The sequence below is a fragment of the Lissotriton helveticus genome, chromosome 4_1, assembly GCF_964261635.1.
Source record: "Lissotriton helveticus chromosome 4_1, aLisHel1.1, whole genome shotgun sequence".
NCBI classification, from domain to species: Eukaryota; Metazoa; Chordata; class Amphibia; order Caudata; family Salamandridae; genus Lissotriton; species Lissotriton helveticus.
The window spans coordinates 327,004,646-327,027,204 of record NC_136063.1 but is presented as its reverse complement, the minus strand read 5'-3'; the positions used below and the strand labels follow the sequence as shown (position 1 = coordinate 327,027,204).

Below are 22,559 nucleotides of genomic sequence, written 5' to 3'. Positions count from 1 at the left end.
AGGCAGGTGTTTGCCTCTGGAGGAAGACAGGCTCGGCTGCAACGAGAGAGGGGGGGGGGGGGGAGTTTGCTGGCTCACTGTGCGCACCAGTGTGTGCATCACATTCGTACCTAACTCCAGTGAGTGAATGCCAGTGAGTACCAGTGAGCGGAGGGCGCCCTCTGAGGCCAGCATCCCTGCCCTGGCGTGCCAGCGGGGCCAAAGAAAGGATGAGCAATCCCCTCTGCCCAGGCTGGGGCCTAAAGGAAGAGACAGGCAGAGGCATCTTTTACTTGAGGGCACCGGATCAAAGGCCGACCTCTGGGCCTGGGGCCAGTGAGCAGAGCCTGTGCAAACACACCAGGGCTGACACAAGCGCTAGTACACACAGCCCTGTACACACCGACACCTACGAAACCAGAACCAGTCACACCCTTGCTCGAGAAACAAGCATTGTGCACATGTTGTGAAGGCAGTCAAACAAGAAAACCAGCATTCGATGAGTAGGGTTATCACTATCAATGCGTGTAAAGAACACCGTCTTCAAAGAAACAGACAAGCGTTGAGATACATAAATAAAGACTGCCAGTCACTGGCAGCACCTCCATGCGGATGCAACACACATTCTAACAAAAGTCAAAGCAGACACGGAAAATGAAGTGCCTATATGCGCCGCCTGGAACCTCGAGGCACTGGGTAAAGTTTAATAACTAGCATCGAACGGCACTTTTTGCTCAGCTGAAGGCTAGCGCTGCGTCTATCTTCATTCTCCACGGCCGCTTGGTACCATAACGGTGACACCAGCTCTTTCACAATCTGCACAGCACAGAGAGGCTGCAGAAAAAGGCGAGCTCCCCCTCACAGCGAGGCTGGGAGGCACGGCAGACAAAGCGATCGCTTTCACGATTCAAGACGTCCGCGTGCATGGACAACCAGTATGGGGGGCGTGTCTTAGCCCGGCTCATGTAGCCCCATAGTAATCCTAAAAATACACAATCCTGCTGTAAATCCTAAATCTGCGATATCCTACCTGTTGTCCCGGTCACCACATACCCTGGGCTGCAATCTGCGACCTCCGGAGCTGCAGTGGACCGCGGAGCCCCAGCCGCCCAACATCGGAGTGTTGCGTGCGGCCCAACCTGCGACTGCCGCTGTGAGCTGGTGCCAGAGTGTGGCATGGACCCGGAGTTGGGCGGGTGCCCGGACCCCAGCCCTGACCCCACGATGACCGCTATCTCTGCGTAGCGAAGGGAGTTGCCCAGGTCCGTGTGTGATGGAGTCCTGGCCTCCGTGGTATTCCTGGTTGCTGCCGGGGCCGCGGCGGAGTGCGAACTGGAGAAATGGTGAGGAGCGGGGGGGCCCACAGCGAGAGAGCCATCAAGGCACAAGACTAGGGCATGGGAGACCTTTTTGGTTAATGCTCACATTTCTGGGTGGCCACCCGGGGGGGGGGGGGGGGGGGGGGGGGGGGGGGGGGGGGGGGGTTCTCGGTGTTCTCATGTGTGTGCGTGCGTATGTGTGCTGAGCTAGCGGAAGGGAGCACTTCGGGCGCGTCTGTGTGTGCCTGTCTGTTTACGTCCATAGTGTGAGTGTGTGTCGGTGTGTGCGTGTGTGCGTGTGTCTGCGTGTGTGTGCGTGTGTGTGCGTAGAGCCTGCCAGAATCAGAGCGCGTGTTCACGCACGCGACCTGATCTGATTCCGGCAGGCTGAAAGCGCGTGCCAGTCTCTTGTCTCCAAGTCCTGCTAGTCCTTGAAAACAGAAACGATAGCAATACTCTCTCTTTGCGACAGCAGGGGCTTCGCCCCTGCAGGCGCGAGACCTAAAAAAGGGCATTTGCGAAACACATTAAGTTTGCATGTAAAACGAGCACTACCCTACATAGTTACCTTACTAGAAATCTTGAAATTATTTCTCATTGGCTTTACAAGAATGTCATCACAAAATGGACAGGACTGTACTAGATACACCTTACCTAAACACAGAACAAGCCTCTTAGAGAAAGCTAATGAGAACTGCAAGGTACAACCTATGTAACCTTGTGTAATGGAACTTATGGGTATTTAGAGTGATCCAATGCCTTTGGGCCGGGTTTGCCCAGTCATAAGAAAAAAAATACCCCACACAAAGGCGGAGCACGGTGCATATTACAATTGATAAATGAAGGTATATGAAGTTTTTAAAAAACTGGTAAGTATTGGTTTAGGACAGCAGACTTCAAAGTTAACACCATCTGGAACTATATCAGAATAGAATATTTATTTCCAAAGTTTAAAGATGCACGCAGACTTACTTGTTTAAGGTGATTGCTAGGAATACGTTCTAATCAAAAAGCTTCGCAGGAATGGACATAAAAGGAGGAAGGTGATTAATGAAACAAGTGTGAGAAAGAAAAACTGTGACTACAAACTATGCTAATTCAGATACCTATAAAACATAATCCAAAATGAAACAATGTCATGACCTACAGAGATCAAAAGTGCCTTGAACCATGTTTTCATGGACGAACATCACTTCTTGCATTCAAACTTTAGAGCACATGGCTGAGCCATTTAAGTTTACAGGTTTCAACGATGGCTGGAAGCACCAAGAGTGCTGAGCTATGTAAGCATATATACAGCATATTCCCAAAAAAAGAAAAAAAAAAAAGAGTTAAAACGAGGCCCAAACACTAGCTGAATGCATTTTACTATCCTATATTTGTTTGATTCATGAACTTAAAAAAAAAATATTACAGCTACCTTCAAATAGAAACCCACTCTTACTTACCAAAATCATTCTCCTGAAGGATGTTTATATTTGCCACTTCTTCTCTCATGGTTATCTCTTCAACTCTGCTCTGGTTTAAGCTGAACTGCTGTGCCACATCAATGTCACTAAAATAATATAAAAAGAATATGAAATATTGGCAATTGAGAGTTGAAATGGATAAGGTTTAATACCTAGAGACTAAAGTTCATATGTGCCTGTAAAATTCCTACTGCATTTATTACCCAATTACGAATTTCATCGAAGGGCTTCCAACAACTTTCTAAATATGACTTAGTAAGCAAGCCAAATACTCAACACAAAACACGTTTAATGCCTACAAAGTGGCATACACATAAAAAAAGAATTAAGAGAAACCCTAACTGTTTTTCAAGCCGCACAAAAAGATCATATGCAGATATCAAAGGCATTTTAAAAATACCACCGAAATGTAATTAAAGGCCTGCAACTTGTTTTACGATGAGATGAGCAAACCGCTTACAAGAGAACGATTACCTACATATTTACATTGCAACCTATACTCATTTACCAAGCTGTGCTTGAGTGGTAAGGGGAGGCTAGCGAGCCCCTAACATTCTCACCTTGATCCACGACTGTGCCTGCCCCCCCCCCTCTTATCACGTAACCAAATTCTGACCACTCTTCGGTTAATTGTCTCCCACACTGTTACCCATCATGCTTGGGGTAGCCCACATAGGCCCATGTGAGTTGTCGGAGCATTTTCTCAGCACATCTACTAAAGTGCGTTGTATAAAATGCCCAATTATATGGGCTGACCAACAAAGCTGGGTAGACCCCCTCGTGCATATTTAAGTCCTATGCATTCCCATTCATCACTCTAGGTGGAAGTTTCAAGCCATACCAAGGCTGGTTGTGTAATTCAGCAGACAGGAGCATCTCTAACTGTGGGATTAACTGCATTATCCTTTTAAAACAGCTAAGACGGAAGACAACACATCAGTTTCACTGGTTTTCATGGCAAGAGACTCCTCATTAAAGTAGTTGCGGTAGAAAAAGCCAACAATTTACCTCTTTTGGCGGGGCTGTCTGTGAATGGCTGCATTCCCTTCCCAGAGCGGGTGCCGGCCATTGGCTGACACCGGTGAGGGTTATAAAGGGCTGATGATTTGTACTAGAGGGTTTTCTTTTTGTATATACTTATATGTATATGTACTTTGTGGGCTCTGGAGATCAGCCCTAGGACTTATCTGCTTCCGCTTAGGGACTTTTTCTGTTCAACTGTCTTGATAGAAAACGATCAGCAGAGGTCAGTAAAATACCAGAATCGCTTTCTGCCGAGGGACTTTTTTTTATTTTTCTGGCACCTGCCTATATTTAACCTTCTTGATAGAAAAAGACCAGCGGGCAGTAGAACACCAGAATCACTTTAGCATCCTCTAGATTCCAGTCCATAGACATTGTCCTCCAAGAGCACCCAGTAGACAATTTTTTTTAAAACTTGTATTTTAAGTGATATGACCACCGAAGGCCCTGCATGTATATTAATAACAGAGCTTTGGACTATACCATTTCCAGCTGAAAGGCAATATTTCTCTCCATGCGTCCCATACCGGACGTGTCACAGTTTGGTGCTTACTTTCCCCTCCATGTTAAAGAACAGTAGATGTTTCAGCACCCAGGATAATGTGCTGCATAGCTAAATACATATAAGGTCCCAAAGGCGAGACCGATTGCATTGCAAGGAAAATGCTACTTACCAGTATGCATCTGTCTTGGCATGTAGAGTTGTACACTTAGCATTAGATCGCCACCTGGTGTTGGGCTCGGATAATTGCAGGTTGTTGTCTTCTTGGAAGAAGTCTTTGTTAGTCCCGAGATAGGTGACTCCTCCCTTGGACAATACTGCGCATGGCATCGGATCCATCCTTAGATTGTTTTTCGCCATGATGGGAAATGATGGAGTCAGTAGAAGTAAAGAAAAAAGGGATGTCCATGCGTGTGCATCTAAGTAAGATGAAAACAGGAACGGATACAAGTCCCGGGGAGGCGGGAGGGTGTGAACAACTCTGCAGCTCTACATGGCAAGAACAGATGCATACTGGTAAGTAGCATTTTCCGTTCGAGGCATATGAGCTGCAGATTGTACACTTAGCAACGATTGTGCAGCAGTGTCTCCCCTAGCGGTGGTCGCTTGTATACGTTGCAGTGGTTTGAAATAAGAGTTTTAAGGACAGTTTGGCCTACTGCAGCTAGCTGCTTGGCTTGCACATCAACACAATAGTGTTTAGTGAAGGTGTGTGGTGTAGACCATGTTGCTGCCTTACATATGTCCTCTAGGGATATGTTTCCTAAGAAAGCCATAGAGGCTCCTAGTTTGCGAATGGAGTGCGCTCTAGGAGGAACTGTTAATGTACGTTTAGCTTTTATATAGCATATTTGTATACACTTTACAATCCACCTCGCAATCCCGCCTTTAGAGATGGAGTTGCCTTTGTGCGGAGGAGAGAAAGCGACAAACAGTTTTGTCTTTCGAAAGGGTTTAGTTCTATCTATATAGTACAAGAGAGCTCTTTTAACATCTAATGTGTGTAAAGCTCTTTCCGCTACAGACTCTGGGTTTTGGAAAACCGGTAACTCTACGGACTGGTTTAGGGGAAAAGGAGTGCTGACTTTTGGACGAAATTTTGGATTAGATCTAAGAACCACTTTAGGATGTATTTGAAAAAATGGTTCTTGCATAGTGAAAGCTTGTATCTCACTCTTCTGAGAGAGGTAATGGCAACGAGGAAAGCAGTTTTCCATGTTAGGAATTGCAGTTCACATTTATGTAGAGGATCGAAAGGGGGTTCCATGAGTCTTGTAAGGACAATATTTAGGTTCCACACAGGAGAAGGTGGTAACCTGGGTGGGATTATTTTTTTCACCCTTCCATGAACGCTTTAATTGCAGGAACTCTGAAGAGAGACAGATGTTGCCTGTTTTGTAAAATAGGCTGCAATTGCTGCAAGGTGCAGGCGTATGGAAGAATATGCCAAATTAGATCTTTGTAGATGTAAAAGGTTACAAATGAGATTTTGGATGGAAGCATCCAGGGGATCAATTTGATTATTTGTTCTATCTGATTGTGAACCCCTGGAAGGTGTTCCACTAACAGATGTATGTTTTGAGGAATGGCCCATCTCCAAATGTTCTGTGCGAGCTGGGACAGTTGCAGAGAGGGTGTCCCCCCCCCTGTTTTTGTATATAGTACATGGCTGTCATATTGTCCGCCCGGATTAGGACGGCTTTGTTTTGTACTTGAAGTTGAAAAGTCTTAAGTGCTAAGAATATTGCTAGCAGCTCTAGATGGTTGATATGTGTAGGAGAGTAGGGTCTGCAATCCTATGATCACCCATATTTTTGCTTTTTGCTGCACTGGTTTACGACTTTCCCTGGCTGTGGGCCTGCTAATCAGACCCACAGCCTAGCTGTTCTCTCTATCCAAATTGTACTCAGGTACTGAATTGGCACTGGGCCCTCTCCAAGTCCCTGTACCCAGGGCTGAGGTGCACCCAGAAGTCTCCCAGGGGCTGAAGCATGTATTGTGCCACCCCTGGACTGACTAACTAAACCGACACAACTGGCTGCACGACAGCTGGGGCAAGGTGGTGTACTCACCCTTTGCTTTAGATATAGTATACCTATATCTAACCCTAAAATGGACACACAGATCTCCTATCAGTCACTCCTATGGCAGGCCTTAACAATCCTGAAGGCAGAGTGCTTGGAATCGTGTGAGATGGTGCTCTGGCATGAGCTGAGCCTGTCTGCGGCTTTCGGGATCTATCCCTTAGCCGTTTCCATGATATCGCATACCATATACTCTTAAGTGCATTATAATCCTCGCGGTTATATGCCAACTCTGGTATCGCTTTATTAAAACATGTCGAGTAAGGTGTCATACGAATTGGAATACTAACCCCTCGCCAATTCTGGCGACGGGGTTAGCATTCCACCCTTCTAGAGGGACACGACATGTATGTAACCCCTAACCCCGGTTAAAGTCAAACAGAGCCTCAGCTCCACAAAATGGATGCTGCCACCGAGACACAAGTCTGCCCTCCTGCTGCTGGGAGTCCTCCCAGAGCAGGAGATAAGGACAAAGGGTTTCCTGCCAGGGGCGGTGCCAGCACCGTCCCAGACAGGATTTTGTGTATCCTAGGTAGGCAGGGCTTCAGAGGAAGGTGACTGCAAGTGGCACCCCGGTGCTCACTATGCATAGGCCGGCTTGAACCAGTTCCTGGGACACTCCAGACCCTGAGCTGGGGAAAAGCCCGCCAAGGAAGTGGGTGTAACCACCCCCCTCCTGGTCCCACCCATAGGGCAGGACCTAGTCGCGTGCCAGCCCCCTTTTCCCAGATAAAGGTAGGAGCAGGCCCCCTTCCAAATTAGATCATCTTTGGAATCAAGACACGACTTTCTGCGAAAGGACTTCCAGATTTCCTTCTTCAAGATTCTCCCTTGTGACTAAGGAGTAGTCACCCTGCATCCGCAGGCACCATCGCAAGAACACTGCGGTCTGCTGTAAGTCCTTCCTCCGGAATCCGACTGCCCAGCTCGACAAGACCCGGCTTCCCTGGCACCTCCGATCTCTACTCACCTCTACAGCCAAGCTGAGAACCGTGAGTGCGACGAGACCTCAAGGGACCGACTATTGCCACGACTGCACGACTTCTGCACAGCAAGCCCGCCGAGTAATCTCCTGGCGAGTGCTTTGGGGTCCGAGAAGCCCCGACCCTGAGCAGCTCCAGCACCGAAGAGCAGCCCCTCAGCATCTCCACGATCGGCGTGGGGCCCTTCTGCTTTTTGCTGCTCACCGCATTGTTTGGCTACTAGCCCGCTGGCTTGTGGCCTTCTGAACGACGCCCGACGACATCACTGCTGCTGGTCTGGTTGCTCCAGACTGGCTCTTGCTCCCTTCCAGAAGAGGAGCACCCCGGACCCTCCTGGTCCACTCAAGACGCCATTTTGAGTCCACCGCGTGGGCTTGAATTAGCCAAGGCTTTGTTGCCCAATCCTGGGTACTTCGACGCCGACAGCTTCATCCATCGTGGGACAGCTCGCCTCTCCATCCTGGTCGCCGACAACGCCTCCTGGTCCGTGAGATCTGCAGAGCACAGCGTCGCCCACTCACCTAGTCGAGGTGACTACCATCCGGTGCCCTCCTGGTGCCCACTGACTACTGGCTAGTAGTCACGAACTTGGTCCCCTCTGCTTTCAGGTGTCATCCATCTTCCAGATCCAGGCTTGGATCACTTCGAACTCTCTTCACTGGTCGCCTGCCAGCATCTTTCTTCCAGGCTCCTGGTTCGGCAACGAGGATTCCCGACGTCTTTTGAGACATATGCAGCTGCAGCCCCTGGGCTAGGTAACTTCGGCATTTCGGTGCCCCAGCATAGCCTCACTATCCAAGGGTCAGGATCCACTGTCGTTTTCTCCCTACCAGGTCGGGTTCGCCCGTGAACACTAACTTTAACTTTACTAGCTATCATAGACTTTGTCCCGCATCCCGCGTGAGAGTGCACACTCTGCACCCGAGTCCCCTAGGCCTCCTAGAAGTAATCCAACGATTCCCTAGTCAAGTCCTAGCGATTCCAAAGCCTATTAGTACTGTACTTACCTGCTAGTAATTTCGCATTCCACTTTTAGAGTATATGGTTTTTCGTGCCCCTCGGGCATTTGTATATACTGTGCTAACTTAAGTATTTTCGTAAGAGTTTTGTTGTGTGCCTAGCACCCTGTCCTCATAAAGAGTACAGGGTTGTTGTGATTCTAATAAATACACTGTTTATTTTCATAACACTTGTGTGGTGTCCTTTCACTGGGTGTTCAAGGGGTAATGTGATGGTAAAACAGCTGGCTTAACACGCCCTCTAGAGTCTTAGCCTTAGACTGCTCGTATCCATGCTACTAGGATAGCTGGTCTATAAGGTTGACTTACAACCAATCATCAATAAGGGTTGTTTGGACTGATATATAGTGATCACTAGAATAGTGAGCACTGCACATCAGGCCAACTTCTCACAATATGGAACAGTTTTTGTTGGTTGTTCCATTGACCCCGAGTTGTATGATGTTAGAGATGGGCTCCCCATCCTGTGAGGGATGCGTCTGTTGTGAGCACTACTTGTGGAACTGGCTCGAGGAACAGCCGCCCCATTGTCAAGTTTTTGGTGTTCCACCACTGCAGAGAGCGAAGTGTTCGGCCGTCTACCAACACCAGGTCTGTTAGTTGACCTTGAGCTTGGTTCCACTGTTGTGCTAAGCACTCTTGTAATGGGCGCATTTGCAATCTTGCGTGTGGTACTATGAAGATGCAAGACGCCATCATGCCTATTAGCCTCATGAACACCCTGGCTTGCAGAGACTGTTGGTGTTGAAAAGCAGTGACTAAGGCTTGAATGCTCTGTATCCTGGCTCGACTGGGATATGCTAGGGCTGTAGATGTGTATTGTAGCTCCTAGATACTGATGGACATGCGAAGGCTGCAGGTGCGACTTGGTGTAGTTTATCGTAAACCCTAAGTCGAGCAACGTTTGAATTGTCTGATGTGTGTGTTGGACACACTGAATGACTTTGCTTTTTTGAGCCAATCGTCTAGATAAGGGAAGACCTGTATTTGTTGTCTCCTGAGATGTGCTGCTACCACTGCTAGGCACTTTGTGAATACTTGTGGTGCTGTTGTCACTCCGAATGGAAGGACTTTGAACTGATAGTGTTGTTCTTCTAGTACAAACCTTAGATACTTTCTGTGAGCATGATGTATGGGGATATGGAAGTAGGCGTCCTTTAGATCTAGTGTTGTAAGGAAATCGCCTTGTTGCAGCAGTGGAAGCACTTGTTGTAGAGTGATCATATGAAAATTATCTGATTGTATGTAATGGTTGAGGGGCCTGAGGTCGAGAATGGGCCTTAGTGTCCCGTCCTTCTGGGGAATTAGAAAGTACAGAGAGTAAACCCCTGTTCCTTGTTCTTGTAGAACAAGTTACTTACCTTCGGTAACGCTTTTTCTGGTAGATACAATATCTGCCGTGTGGATTCCTCACCTTGTGAATATCCCCTTGCGTCAGCAACGTTCGGAAATTTTCTTCGTAGCACGCCGACGTGGACGACGTCACAGGAGTACGACCTCGCGCGTGACTCCGCCTGACGTCACCGACTCCTTATTAGGCCCACGCCGGCGTGATGACGTCAGTTCCGCCCTTTTTTTCCGTGCCTTCGAGGCACACGGACGGACCAACGATAGCAAATATGCAAATATACAATGTCCACAGTACATACAAATCAAAATCGCACACAAAGTGTGCAACAGAAACATCTCAATAGCAGAAACCATATATACATAAAGACCAGGTATAACAGAGTGGACAACGGGGAGGCGGGTGGGCATGTGAGGAATCCACAGGCAGATATTGTATCTACCAGAAAAAGCGTTACCGAAGGTAAGTAACTTGTTCTTCTGATAGATACATCTGCGGTGTAGATTCCTCACCTTGTGAATAGAGTCCCACAGCAGTCCCCACTCCCAGAGGAGGGTGTCCACTCTGCTATACCAGGCAATCTTGGAGAACAGAGTGCGCAAAGTGGCCGTCCCTCCTCACCTCGGTATCCAAGCAGTAGTGCTTCGCGAAAGTGTGGAGGGAGGCCCAAGTCGCGGCTCTGCAAATGTCCTCAACAGGTACACCCCTAGACAAAGCAGATGTTGCAGACTTTGCTCTAGTTGAATGTGCTCTAATACCCTCAGGAGGGTCCTTACCCGCAAGGGAGTAGAAAATCTTGATGCACAGGATTATCCACCTGGAAAGTGTGCGCTTGTGCACCGCCCTGCCCTTCCGACAGCCAGCAAAACCAACAAACAGCTGGTCGTCCATCCGGAAGTCTTTAGTCCTGTCCAGATAGAAAGACACCGCCCTCTTAGGGTCCAGACGGTGCAGTCTCTCTTCCTCCTTAGAAGGGTGAGGGGGAGGATAGAAGGTAGGAAGGGTAATGGACTGCCCAAGATGGAAGGGAGTTATCACCTTAGGCAGAAAAGCAGCCCTGGTCCTAAGAAGCACCCTTTCAGCATGAATGGTCAGGAATGGGGGCTTAGAACTAAGAGCCTGAAGCTCACTTACCCTCCTTGCCGAGGTGATTGCAACCAAGAAGACCGTTTTAAAAGAAAGAAGTCTCATGGGACACTTGTGCAAGGGTTCGAAGGGAGAACCCATCAAAAAGGTCAGCACAAGATTCAAATCCCAATGAGGAACAACAAACGGAGAAGGAGGGAACTTATTAGTGAGACCCCTCAAAAATCTTAAAACCACTGGAGACTTAAAAAGAGAGGGCTGATCCGGCAAACAGAGGAATGCCGATAAGGCTGAAAGATACCCCTTGACCGTGGCAACAGCAAATCCTTGCTGCGCCAGAGAAAGAGCAAACTGTAAAAGGACAGACAAATGAGCCTTCAAAGGGTCAACATCCCTCTCCCTGCACCAAGAGACAAATTTAGACCACCTACACGAATAAATGGACTTAGTGGAGTCACGCCTGGCAGAAAGAATGACATCCACCACATCGTGAGTGTAGGAAGGTAGATCCCTGACTATGGTTGCCCCCAACTTTTTGCCTGGTGTTTTGCTGGTTTTCTGACTTAGTTGACCTGAGGCCCTGCTATTCAGGACCTCAGGCCCACTGCTCTCTCTGTTAAAATGGATTCCATGTACCCTAGGTACATATCCAATTGGATACTGAGTCACCTTATCAGTCCCTGTACAGTGTACCTTAGGTACCCAGGGCATAGGTGTACCCAGGGCCTACCAGGGGCTGCAGCATGTTTTATGCCACCCCTGGCTGGCCATCCAAATCTGACACAACTGGCTGCTTGACAGCTGGGGCAAGGTGGTGTAATCACCCTTTGCTTTAGATATAGTATACCTATATCGAACCCTAAAATGGACACACAGATCTCCTATCAGTCACTCCTATGGCAGGCCTTAACAATCCTGAAGGCAGAGTGCTTGGAATCGTGTGAGATGGTGCTCTGGCATGAGCTGAGCCTGTCTGCGGCTTTCGGGATCTATCCCTTAGCCGTTTCCATGATATCGCATACCATATACTCTTAAGTGCATTATAATCCTCGCGGTTATATGCCAACTCTGGTATCGCTTTATCAAAACATGTCGAGTAAGGTGTCATACGAATTGGAATACTAACCCCTCGCCAATTCTGGCAACGGGGTTAGCATTCCACCCTTCTAGAGGGACACGACATGTATGTAACCTGTAACCCCGGTTAAAGTCAGACAGAGCCTTAGCATCCACAAAATGGATGCTGCCACCGAGACACAAGTCTGCCCTCCTGCTGCTGGGAGTCCTCCCAGAGCAGGAGGCAAGGACAAAGGGTTTCATGCCAGGGGCGGTGCCAGCACCGTCCCAGACAGGGTTTTGTGTATTCCAGGTAGGCAGGGCTACAGAGGAAGGTGACTGCAAGTGGCACCCCGGTGCTCACTGTGCATAGGCCGGCTGAAACCAGTTCCAGGGGCACTCCAGCCCCTGGCCTGGGGAAAGCCCGCCAAAGGAGAGGGGTGTAACCACCCCCGTCCTGGTCCCACCCATAGGGCAGGACTTAGTCGCGTGCCAGCCCCCTTTTCCCAGATAAAGGTAGGAGCAGGCCCCCTTCCAAATTAGATCATCTTTGAATCCTGAAACTACTTTCCACGAAAGGAACTCAAGACTTCTTCCTAAGATTTCTCCCTTGTGACTAAGGAGTAGTCACCCTGCATCCGCAGGCACCATCTAAAGAACACTGCGGTCTGCTGCAAGTCCTTCCTCCGGAATCCGACTGCCCAGCTCGACGAGAACCGGCTTCCCTGGCACCTCTGACCTCTACCCACCTCTACAGCCCAGCTGAGAACCGTGGGTGCGACGAGACCTCGAGGGACCGGCCATCTGCAAGACTGCACGACTTCTGCACAGCAAGCCCGCCGAGTAATTTCCTGGTGAGTGCTTTGGGGTCCGAGAAGCCCCGACCCTGAGCAGCTCCAGCACCGAAGTGCAGCCTCCCAGCATCTCCATGATCTGCGTGGGGCCCTTCTGCTTTTTGCTGCTCACCGCGTTGTTTGGCTACTAGCCCGCTGGCTTGTGGCCTTCTGAACGACGCCCGACGACATCACTGCTGCTAGTCTGGTTGCTCCAGACTGGCTCTTGCTCCCTTCCAGAAGAGGAGCACCCCGGACCCTCCTGGTCCACTCAAGACGCCATTTTGAGTCCACCGCGTGGGCTTGAATTAGCCAAGGCTTGTTGCCCAATCCCGGGTAACTTCGACGCCGACAGCTTCATCCATCGTGGGACAGCTCGCCTCTCCATCCTGGTCACCGACAACGCCTCCTGGTCCGTGAGATCTGCAGACCCAGCGTCGCCCACTCACCTAGTCGAGGTGACTACCATCCGGTGCCCTCCTGGTGCCCACTGACTACTGGCTAGTAGTCACGAACTTGGTCCCCTCTGCTTTCAGGTGTCATCCATCTTCCAGATCCAGGCTTGGATCAACTCGAACTATCTTCACTGGTCGCCTGCCAGCATCTTTCTTCCAGGCTCCTGGTCCGGCAACGAGGATTCCCGACGTCTTTTGAGACCTATGCAGCTGCAGCCCCTGGGCTAGGTAACTTCGGCATTTCGGTGCCCCAGCATAGCCTCACTATCCAAGGGTCAGGATCCACTGTCGTTTTCTCCCTACTAGGTCGGGTTCGCCCGTGAACACTAACTTTAGCGTTACTAGCTTCCATAGACTTTGTCCCGCATCCCGCGTGAGAGTGCACACTCTGCACCCGAGTCCCCTAGGTCACCTAGAAGTAATCTAACGATTCCCTAGTCAAGTCCTAGCGATTCCAAAGCTTATTAGTACTGTACTTACCTGCTAGTAATTTCGCATTCCACTTTTAGAGTATATGGTTTTTTGTGCCTTTCGGGCATTTGTATATACTGTGCTAACTTAAGTATTTTCGTAAGAGTTTTGTTGTGTGCTTAGCACCCTGTCCTCATAAAGAGTACAGGGTTGTTGTGATTCTAATAAATACATTGTTTATTTTCATAACACTTGTGTGGTGTCCTCTCACTGGGTGTTCAAGGGGTAATGTGATGGTAAAACAGCTGGCTTAACACGCCCTCTAGAGTCTTAGCCTTAGACTGCTCGTATCCATGCTACTAGGATAGCTGGTCTATAAGGTTGACTTACAACCAATCATCAATAAGGGTTGTTTGGACTGATATATAGTGATCACTAGAATAGTGAGCACTGCACATCAGGCCAACTTCTCACAGTGAGGGATAGAGAAAGAACTCAAGTTGCCCCGTTCAATCTACAGGCATGAAGGTGTAATGTCTGGAGGTGGGGGTGTAGAACCTGCCCCTCCATCTGAGAGAGGAGGTCTGCCCTGTGAGGGAGACGGAGCGGCGGGTGAGAGGAGAGGTGGAGAAGGTCTGTGTACCACACCCTTCTAGGCCAATCCGGGGCGATCAATATGACTTGGGCCCGGTCTTGGCGAATCTTCCTCAGAACCCGAGGAATCAAGGGTATGGGAGGAAACGCGTAAAGGAGTTGTGAGACCCAACTCAACTGAAACGCGTCCCCCAAGGCTGCTTGCAACGGATACTGGAGACTGCAGAAAGACTGGCAGTGAGCATTCTCGTGAGTGGCGAACAGGTCCACCCGAGGAGTACACCACATCTGAAAGATGTCGTGAACCACCTCCGGGTGAAGCCTCCACTCGTGGTCGGCAGAAAACTGCCGACAGACTGTCCGCACGAACGTTCAGAACCCCGGCCAGATGATTTGCCATCAGACAAATCTGATGGTCCTGAACCCAGGACCAGAGACGCAGAGCCTCTCTGCAGAGACACTGACGCCCCACTGAACCGACTGACCGCGAAGGGAAGGGAGAAAGGCCTTGAGCGCCAAACGTATCGCCCGTAATTCTAAAAGGTTGATGTGAAGCAACCTTTCCTCTGGAGACCAAAGACCTTTGACCTCCAGATCCCCCAGATGAGCACCCCACCCGAGAGTGGATGCATCCGTTATCACTGTGGCCACTGATGGAGGAAGTTGAAAAGGCTTTCCTTGATACAGATTGCCTTCCACGCCCCACCAAGACAGATCCACCGCAGCTTCTCTGGAGATCCTCACTGACTCCCCGAGATCTCCGTTGTGTTGATACCACTGCCTGCGGAGGCACCACTGGAGTGCCCTCATGTGCCAGCGTGCATGACTGACCAACAGAATGCAAGAAGCCATCAGACCGAGCAGACGAAGGACCTTCAGGACTGGAACAACCCCTCCATTGTAGAATAAAGGAATCATATCCTGTATGTCGCGAATCCTTTGAGGTGGAGGGAATGCACGACATACAGTAGTGTCCAGTACCGCACCTATGAACAGGTTGCGCTGGGAGAGCACCAGGTGAGACTTGGGTACATTTATCGAAAAACCCAACCTGTGCAACAACTGAGTTGTCTCTTGCAGATGATGGAGCACCTTCTCCGGCGACTCCGCTTTGATCAGCCAGTCGTCCAGATAGGGGAACACAGGTATCCCCGATCTTCTGAGATGTGCAGCCACCACCGCCATCACCTTGGTGAAAACTCGAGGCGCAGTAGTAAGTCCAAAAGGAAGGACCACAAACTGGTAATGCTGCGATCCCACCGTAAAACGGAGATACTTCCTGTGCGACTTCAGAAAGGGGATGTGAAAATACGCATCCTGCAAGTCGATCGACACCATCCAGTCTTCTTCCATCACCGCTTGAAGAACCTGAGCAAGGGTGAGCATTTTGAACTTCTCCTGTTTGAGATGGAGGTTCAAAATCCTGAGATCCAGGATTGGACGAAGCCTGCCATCCTTCTTGGGTATCAAGAAATACCGGGAGTAGCACCCCTGACCCCTCTCCTGCTCTGGAACCACCTCTATTGCACCCTTTCGGAACAGAGCCAGGACTTCTTCCTGCAGGAGAAGCAGGTGGTCCTCTGAACAATAACCTTGGCAAGGAGGGTAATTGGGAGGGAACTCCTGAAAAGGAAGTGCATACCCATTCTCTACGAGATTGAGAACCCAAGATCTGACGTAACCGATTCCCAATCTCGTAGAAAATGAGTAAGCCGACCCCCTACTGGCCCCACATGATCCAGAATGGTGGATCTAGGGCTGCTTTGCTGATGCGGGTGGGGGTTGGGCATTATTGGACGAAGTGGAGGAAGAGGAGACTTGACGTCCACGTCCACGACCCTTCTGTCTACCTCTATAGGATTTGTACAGAGGGTTCTGCTGTTGCTGCTGTTGCTGTTGGCCTTGTCTGAAGCCAACGCCTCTAAACTTCCTAGTTGTCGACCCTCTCATCTGGAGACCCAAAGATCTTGCAGTAGCACGGCTATCTTTAAATCTTTCCAAGGCGACATCCGCCTTTTTCCCAAAAAGGCCAGTCCCCTCAAAAGGTAAGTCCAGCAACGTGGATTGCACATCTGCAGAGAAATCAGAGGATTTCAGCCATGCAGCTCTCCTGGTTGCAACAGTAGAGCCCATAATCCTGGCAACAGAATCAACTGTGTCCATGCCACTCTGAATAACCATGCGTGCCGCAGCCTGAGTATCGGAGACCACTTCATTAAAGTTCTTTCTATCCTCCTCTGGAAGCTTAGATGATAACTGCTTCACAGAATCCATCAATGCGTGGACATATCTCCCCAAAAGGCAAGTAGCATTAGTGGATTTAAGAGCCATGCTGCCCGAAGAGAAAATCTTCTTTGCAGACTGATCCAACTTTTTAGAGTCTTTGTCTGCTGGTACCTGAGGGAAAGAACCCGCAGACCTGTTAGAACATGCAGCCTGCACTACCAGACTCTCCGGAGAAGGATGCGAAGAAAGAAACTCAGGGTCACCAGGAGCCACCCTGTAGCGTCTTGCAATAGATCTTGAAACAGCAGGAGCAGTCAATGGTCTCTTCCAGACCTCCTTTATCGGATCAGTTAAGGCATCAGTGAACGGCAGTGTAGGTTCAATAATAGAAGGAGTGTAAAACTTCTGTAAGGATGTTGGGCTTATACTCAACAGTAGGCAAGGTTAAGTTGAGAAGATCTGCAGCCTTCCTAATAACAACATGGTAGGGTGCCACGTCCTTAGATGGTGCATCAGAAACTGAAGGCAAGCCCCACTCAGGAGAGAGCTCCAGACCACTAGCATCATGTAGGTCTTCAAAATAATCATCATGATCAAGAAGCTCACCCTCTTCCACATCAGAATCTTCACCCCTCTTTTCTTCCACGAGACGCTGAGCCCTGCGTCTCGACCACTCCATACGAACCGAAGTCGATGGATCCGGTAACGACTCCGACGGAGCCGGTTCCGACGTCGAGCGAGGAGCCGGGGCAACTGGAAGACGAGACTCACGGACTGGCGTGGCACCTCGATCCAAACTACGAGGTCGATCCGGAGTCGGCAAAGCCGCACGCGGAGTCGAAGACCTCGGCGGAGCCGTACCGAGCCAAGGTGTAAGAGGCGCCAGCATAAATGGCACAAATGGAGCTGGGGCGTAAGACTGAGGAATGCCCAAATTATAAGACAATGGACCCATGGGACCAACAGGTGCTCCAGAGGGGTACATTGCTCTCGAATAAACTCCAAACATCGCATTAAGGAAATGCGAGGGGTCCTGTCCAGGACCAGGAAAAGGAGGGTACGAACCTACTGGATGTCCTGAAGGAGGTCGTTCCGACATAGGCTCATTCTGACCCTCTTGGTCTACAAGAGTTTCCATCGGAGTTGGAGTTTGAGGAACTACTTCTTCTTCTTCCTCATGCTCCGAAGAATGTTGAGATACCGGATCCGGTTCTTGTTCCGGAGTCGGGGAACATTCGAGGGACTGAGCAGGAGAAGGAGAGACGAAGTCCTTATGATGCTTGCGAGACTTCTTCTTCGAATCCGAAGACTCCTTTCCTGAATGATGCCTAGAGCTGTGCTTCCTCCTCATGTGCTTCCTCTTCGAGGAGCTCAAAACGTGACCCGAAGTCGATTTGGATCCAGATCTCCATCTTTCCCTGGACCTCGACCTCGCTCTGGACCTCGATCTCGAAGCCGACCTCGACTTCGATCGAGATTTTTGCCTTGACTTCGAGCGTCTCGACGTCGACCTCGAAGATCTCCCAGTTTCTCTACCCTTTACCTTCGCAAGAAGAAGTTTTGCTTCACGCTCTCGAAGCGCCTTAAGGTTCATCTTGAAACAGGACCGACAGTTCTTAACGTCGTGGTCTGATCCAAGGCACCACAAACAATCGCCATGTGGATCGGTGATTGACATCATACGAACCCAAGACCCACATTGCTTGAATCCTGTCTTCCTCGACGACATCTTCGATGAATAAAGAAGAATTAAAGGAAAAACAGTAACACTGTAATAGTAGTAAGATACTAAGTATCGCAGAAGATCCCGAAAACCGTTAGCGTCGAAGATACGGAAAAAAGGGAACTGACGTCATCACGCCGGCGTGGGCCTAATAAGGAGTCGGTGACGTCAGGCGGAGTCACGCGCGAGGTCGTACTCCTGTGACGTCGTCCACGTCGGCGTGCTACGAAGAAAATTTCCGAACGTTGCTGACGCAAGGGGATATTCACAAGGTGAGGAATCCACACGGCAGATGTATCTATCAGAAAAGGAACTATTTGAATAGCATCCTTTTGTAGAAGTGACAGAACTTCTTGTTGGAGCAGAGTCAGATGGTCTGTAGACATTGAACGCTGCCTGGGAAGTATGTGTGGAGGGGTTGCTGAAAGTTCTAGGCAGTAGCCATGTTGGATAATCTGTCTTACCCACTTGTCTGTTGTAATGGAGTTCCAGACAGGCAGGAAGTGTGTTAGTCTACCCCCTACAGGAGTGGAATGCTGTGGGGGGAGCGGAGGGAAGACATTGTTTAGTGGCGGAAGAGGATCGATTGTGGTTCTTACCACGACCTCTTCCCTTGGTATTATTGCCTCTGTATCCTCCTCTAATAATCCCTTGTTAGAGGATGTTTGTGACTTGAAAGATGTGGTAGTGTCTGCAACAGTTTGTTTGGAGCCTCCTCTGTAGAAGGAGCGACGAAAGGAGCCTCTAGCTGGTGTGGACTGTAAAGCCCCCATAGACTTGGCAGTGTCCGTGTCTTTTTTCATTTTTTCTAGTGTAGTCTCTACCTCTGGGCCAAATAATTGGTTCTGATTAAATGGCTGGTTTAAAATGGTGGTTTGCATATCTTGTTTAAACCCTGAAATGCGTAACCACGCATGTCTTTTAAATATGACACTGGTATTTACAGCTGTAGATGCTGTGTCTGCTACATCTAGTGCACATTTTATTGAGGCATTGAATATTAACTTGCCTTCTTGTATGAGGTCAGTAGCTTGATCTTTATACTGATCTGGTAGGTGTTCAAGTAGTTTCTCTAATTGATCATAATGAGCCCGATCGTAACGAGAGAGGAGGGCTTGTGTATTTGCTATGCGCCATATGTTTGAAGCCTGTGCAGCTATTCTTTTACCTGACGCATCAATTACTTTGGATTCCTTTCAAGGTGAGGGTGCTTCGCCAGAAGTTTGAGAATTAACCCTCTTCCTAGCATTGGACACAACTAATGAGTCTAGTGGTAGGAGTCCTTTAATATAGACTGGATCTGTGGGTGCCGGTCTATATTGTTTCTCAATTCTGGGGTTCCATATTCTAGTGCATACAGGGTCTTTAAAGACCTCTGGAGCATGTTTGATTACCCCTTTAATCATAGGAAGAATTTGAGGAGAACGCTGAGACTGCTCAAAGGTACCTAAGAAAATCTTCCTCAATGTCATCTGAATGCATAGAGACTCCATGGTATAGAGCAGCTCTGTTTAACAGATGACCAAAACCAACGGTATCTTCTGGAGGGGAAGGTTTTGATGGGTATGATTGTGGCTCAGGAACGTCAGGCAAGTTTTGGGGGGTTGTAAAGTCCCACATAGACAAATTTTTGGGAAAGTTCCATATACCCTCCTCTACAGGGTATGAACCAGGTTCTTCTATATCGTCCCCTCCACCCAAATCATATTCATCATCATTCTGCTGAGGCGAATGTGATAATGGGGAATGGACAGGAGAGATTTGAGGTGATGTGTGAGGAGGAACAGGAGAAAAGGGAGGTATAGGAGAGGAAGGGTGCATAGGAGAGGTTGCCGACCTTTTTCTTGGCAGGAACCACAGGTGTGGGTGGTGTACCTGCTGGTCTCTTGAGAGGCGTAGCGCCTACATGACCTGTGTTTCGGGGCTATGTATATCTTCTTTTGTCGAGGATCTGGTCGAAAAAGTTCTTCCTCTTGTACAACATTCTTGGACGCCGATTTTTTCGGTGCCGGCGGAGGTTGTTTGGTTTCTTTAGCCTTGGTAGGTGTTATAACGTCCTGTGGTGTAGTTTTCGGTGCCAAAGGTGTCGTTTTCAGCTTCGTAGGCATGTTCGAGGATTTGGGCACCTCAAAATCAGGCTTTGTGGTTTTCGGCACCGAAGTTGTAGAAGTGGACGGCTTCGGAGCGTCTTTCGGTTTCGGTACCGGATAGTCTTCGTTTTCGGTGTCAGTACTAGTTTTGTCTTAGGAGCCGAAGGGTGTTTTGGCTTCGGTGCCGAGGCATCTTTATTTTTCGGTGCCGATGGAAGAGGCTTGCTCGGTGTTGAGGCACTAGAAGGCATAGTTCATTTCTTCGGAGCAGAGCTCGAAGGCGGGGCTTTCAAAGTAGGTGTTCGGTTTCGACTGGGCCCCTTGAGCGGAGTGCTGACCTTTGCCTTCCGTTTGGGCAGCGTATGTGGTGCAGGGGCAGTAGTACTCACGCGCTGACCCGATGGCATGGAGTCATCTGAGTCGTGTGCCTTTGATACGATCTGGAGATCAGGTGAGTCTTCTTCGGGAATGAGCGGAACCTTGTTGTCGAAGATATCTTCCAGTGCTGGAGCTGATCTCTTCATCTCGTGTCGACGGGCCCTCGACAGAGGTTGCAGACCTCGTGGTGGTCGCTATGTGGAAACTTTGCTTGACATACCGGGCATCTTTTGAACGGAGGTCTTTCCATGTGGTGTAGGCCGCACGGCATCGATAAGCCCAACGGCCCGCTTTGATGACCGGAATGGAAATGATGGCGTCGAAAAGTATTGTAGTCGATGTCGAAGGTAGTTTGTAGAAGTTTGAGGAAGTTCTGCGCTTCGAAATTGCAGAAAAGTAGTTTTCTAGCCGGAGCGGAGAAACTCATCCGAACCCAGTGGCGGAAAAAAACAATCTAAGGATGGAGCCGATGCCCATGCGCAGTATTGTCCAAGGGAGGAGTCACCTATCTCAGGACTAACAAAGACTTCTTCCAAGAAGACAACAACCTGCAATCATCCAAGCCCAACACCAGGTGGCGATCTACTGCTAAGTGTACAATCTGCAGCTCATATGCCTTGAACACGCTTGTTTCTTCTCTGCAGCTCGGGCAGAGCTTCCAGAGCAGCCCAAGTTTTTTTTTTTTTACTAGACAGAGGAGATATTTTTCTTTTCATAAAAATATGGGAGGGGGGGGGAGGCGCAATGGTCCCACCACAAAAGCATATTTCAACAGTCTTTGTGCCCAGTCTCCCTATGGGGCAGAAATCCCACAAGCCGCTAAGGAAAGTTTAAAAAAAAAAAAAATTTTAATACAGAACTGGGCTGCCCAGCATTGACATGGCCATGCCACCACTCCAAATAAATGGGAGCGGTGTGGAATTCCCGTAGCCCAACCCCCCGGACATATTTGGAGTCTAGGACAGCAGGTTTTCATGTTTCTTTGGTCCTCGGGCAAAAATAGGTCTGACCCCCCTGCAGCACAAAAACTTTGGCTGCCAGGTTACAGTACCACATTATGAATCAAGGAAGGGCACTGTCTTCAATTTAGGTAATATTTGTGTCAATATGTTATTCAAACTTGTATTTATGCTTCATTAATGCAAAGCCTTTCTTAGGTTGAGAGCTATAAGGAAACAAAAGCTCTGAAAGCAGTACGGACAATGGTTCTAGTATAAAAATGTGTACACACGTTTGCAAAGTTTAATATGAGGCTACGTATAATGCTCCCAAGAATGCTCTCATTAGATATAAATACTTGCAGAAGCTTTAAAGCAAAATCTATGGTTCTTTGTTTTGAAAATAAAATGTTCACAAAAAAATGCAACTAGGATAAAAATGTTTGCTAAAATACTGTGAAATTGTAGGTATAATTTCTTTGAAGCATCAATTAGTAAAATGCACGGATAAATGCTAGTATTTTCAAAGCTATTCATAATGCAAAATCACTGCAAGCAGTTTCATGAAGATCATGGGAAACATGAAAATAAACTAGCACTGGCAAAGCCAACAGATCTTACATTGATGGTCAGCCTTTTTGCATGTTTTGTCTTGACATGTTTTTTGTAGAATGGTATTGTAGCGAGAACTGCTGGGCCTACACCATTATAACAAACATTGACAAAAACCCAAAATATTTTTTGGTCTCAAAACGTAAACATTGCCATAGTAGTTCCTGGCACTGAACAAAACTACTTTGTATGCCGATATGCTCCTTGTGAAATAGAAAAATGAGGGCAGTGACAGCGACACCCATTGAGAGGGTAAATGTCTAAATTAAGACTAAGGCCTATATCCTTCTTCTCTACCAGAAAGTAACAGGAGTAAAAACCAAAGTCCTGATGCCGGCACCCTCTCTACACATTCTTTGCCCAGAAGGGCCTGCACTTCCTGGTGAAACGGGGACAGATGCTCCTCTGTCAGTCGTTCTGAGGATGGTGGG

At 48.7% G+C, this 22,559-nt stretch overlaps 1 protein-coding gene across 3 annotated transcripts in view; it reads right to left on the bottom strand.

The window, feature by feature from the left end:
* The window catches only part of RAD21 (RAD21 cohesin complex component), a 337,501-nt gene that overhangs the window by 185,237 nt on the left and 129,705 nt on the right, over positions 1-22,559 (bottom strand). For all 3 annotated transcript variants that reach the window (XM_078686859.1, XM_078686858.1, XM_078686860.1), the window contains exon 5: positions 2,747-2,853. In XM_078686859.1, coding sequence (XP_078542985.1) covers positions 2,747-2,853 — 107 coding nt within the window. The remainder of the gene's footprint in view (positions 1-2,746; positions 2,854-22,559) is intronic.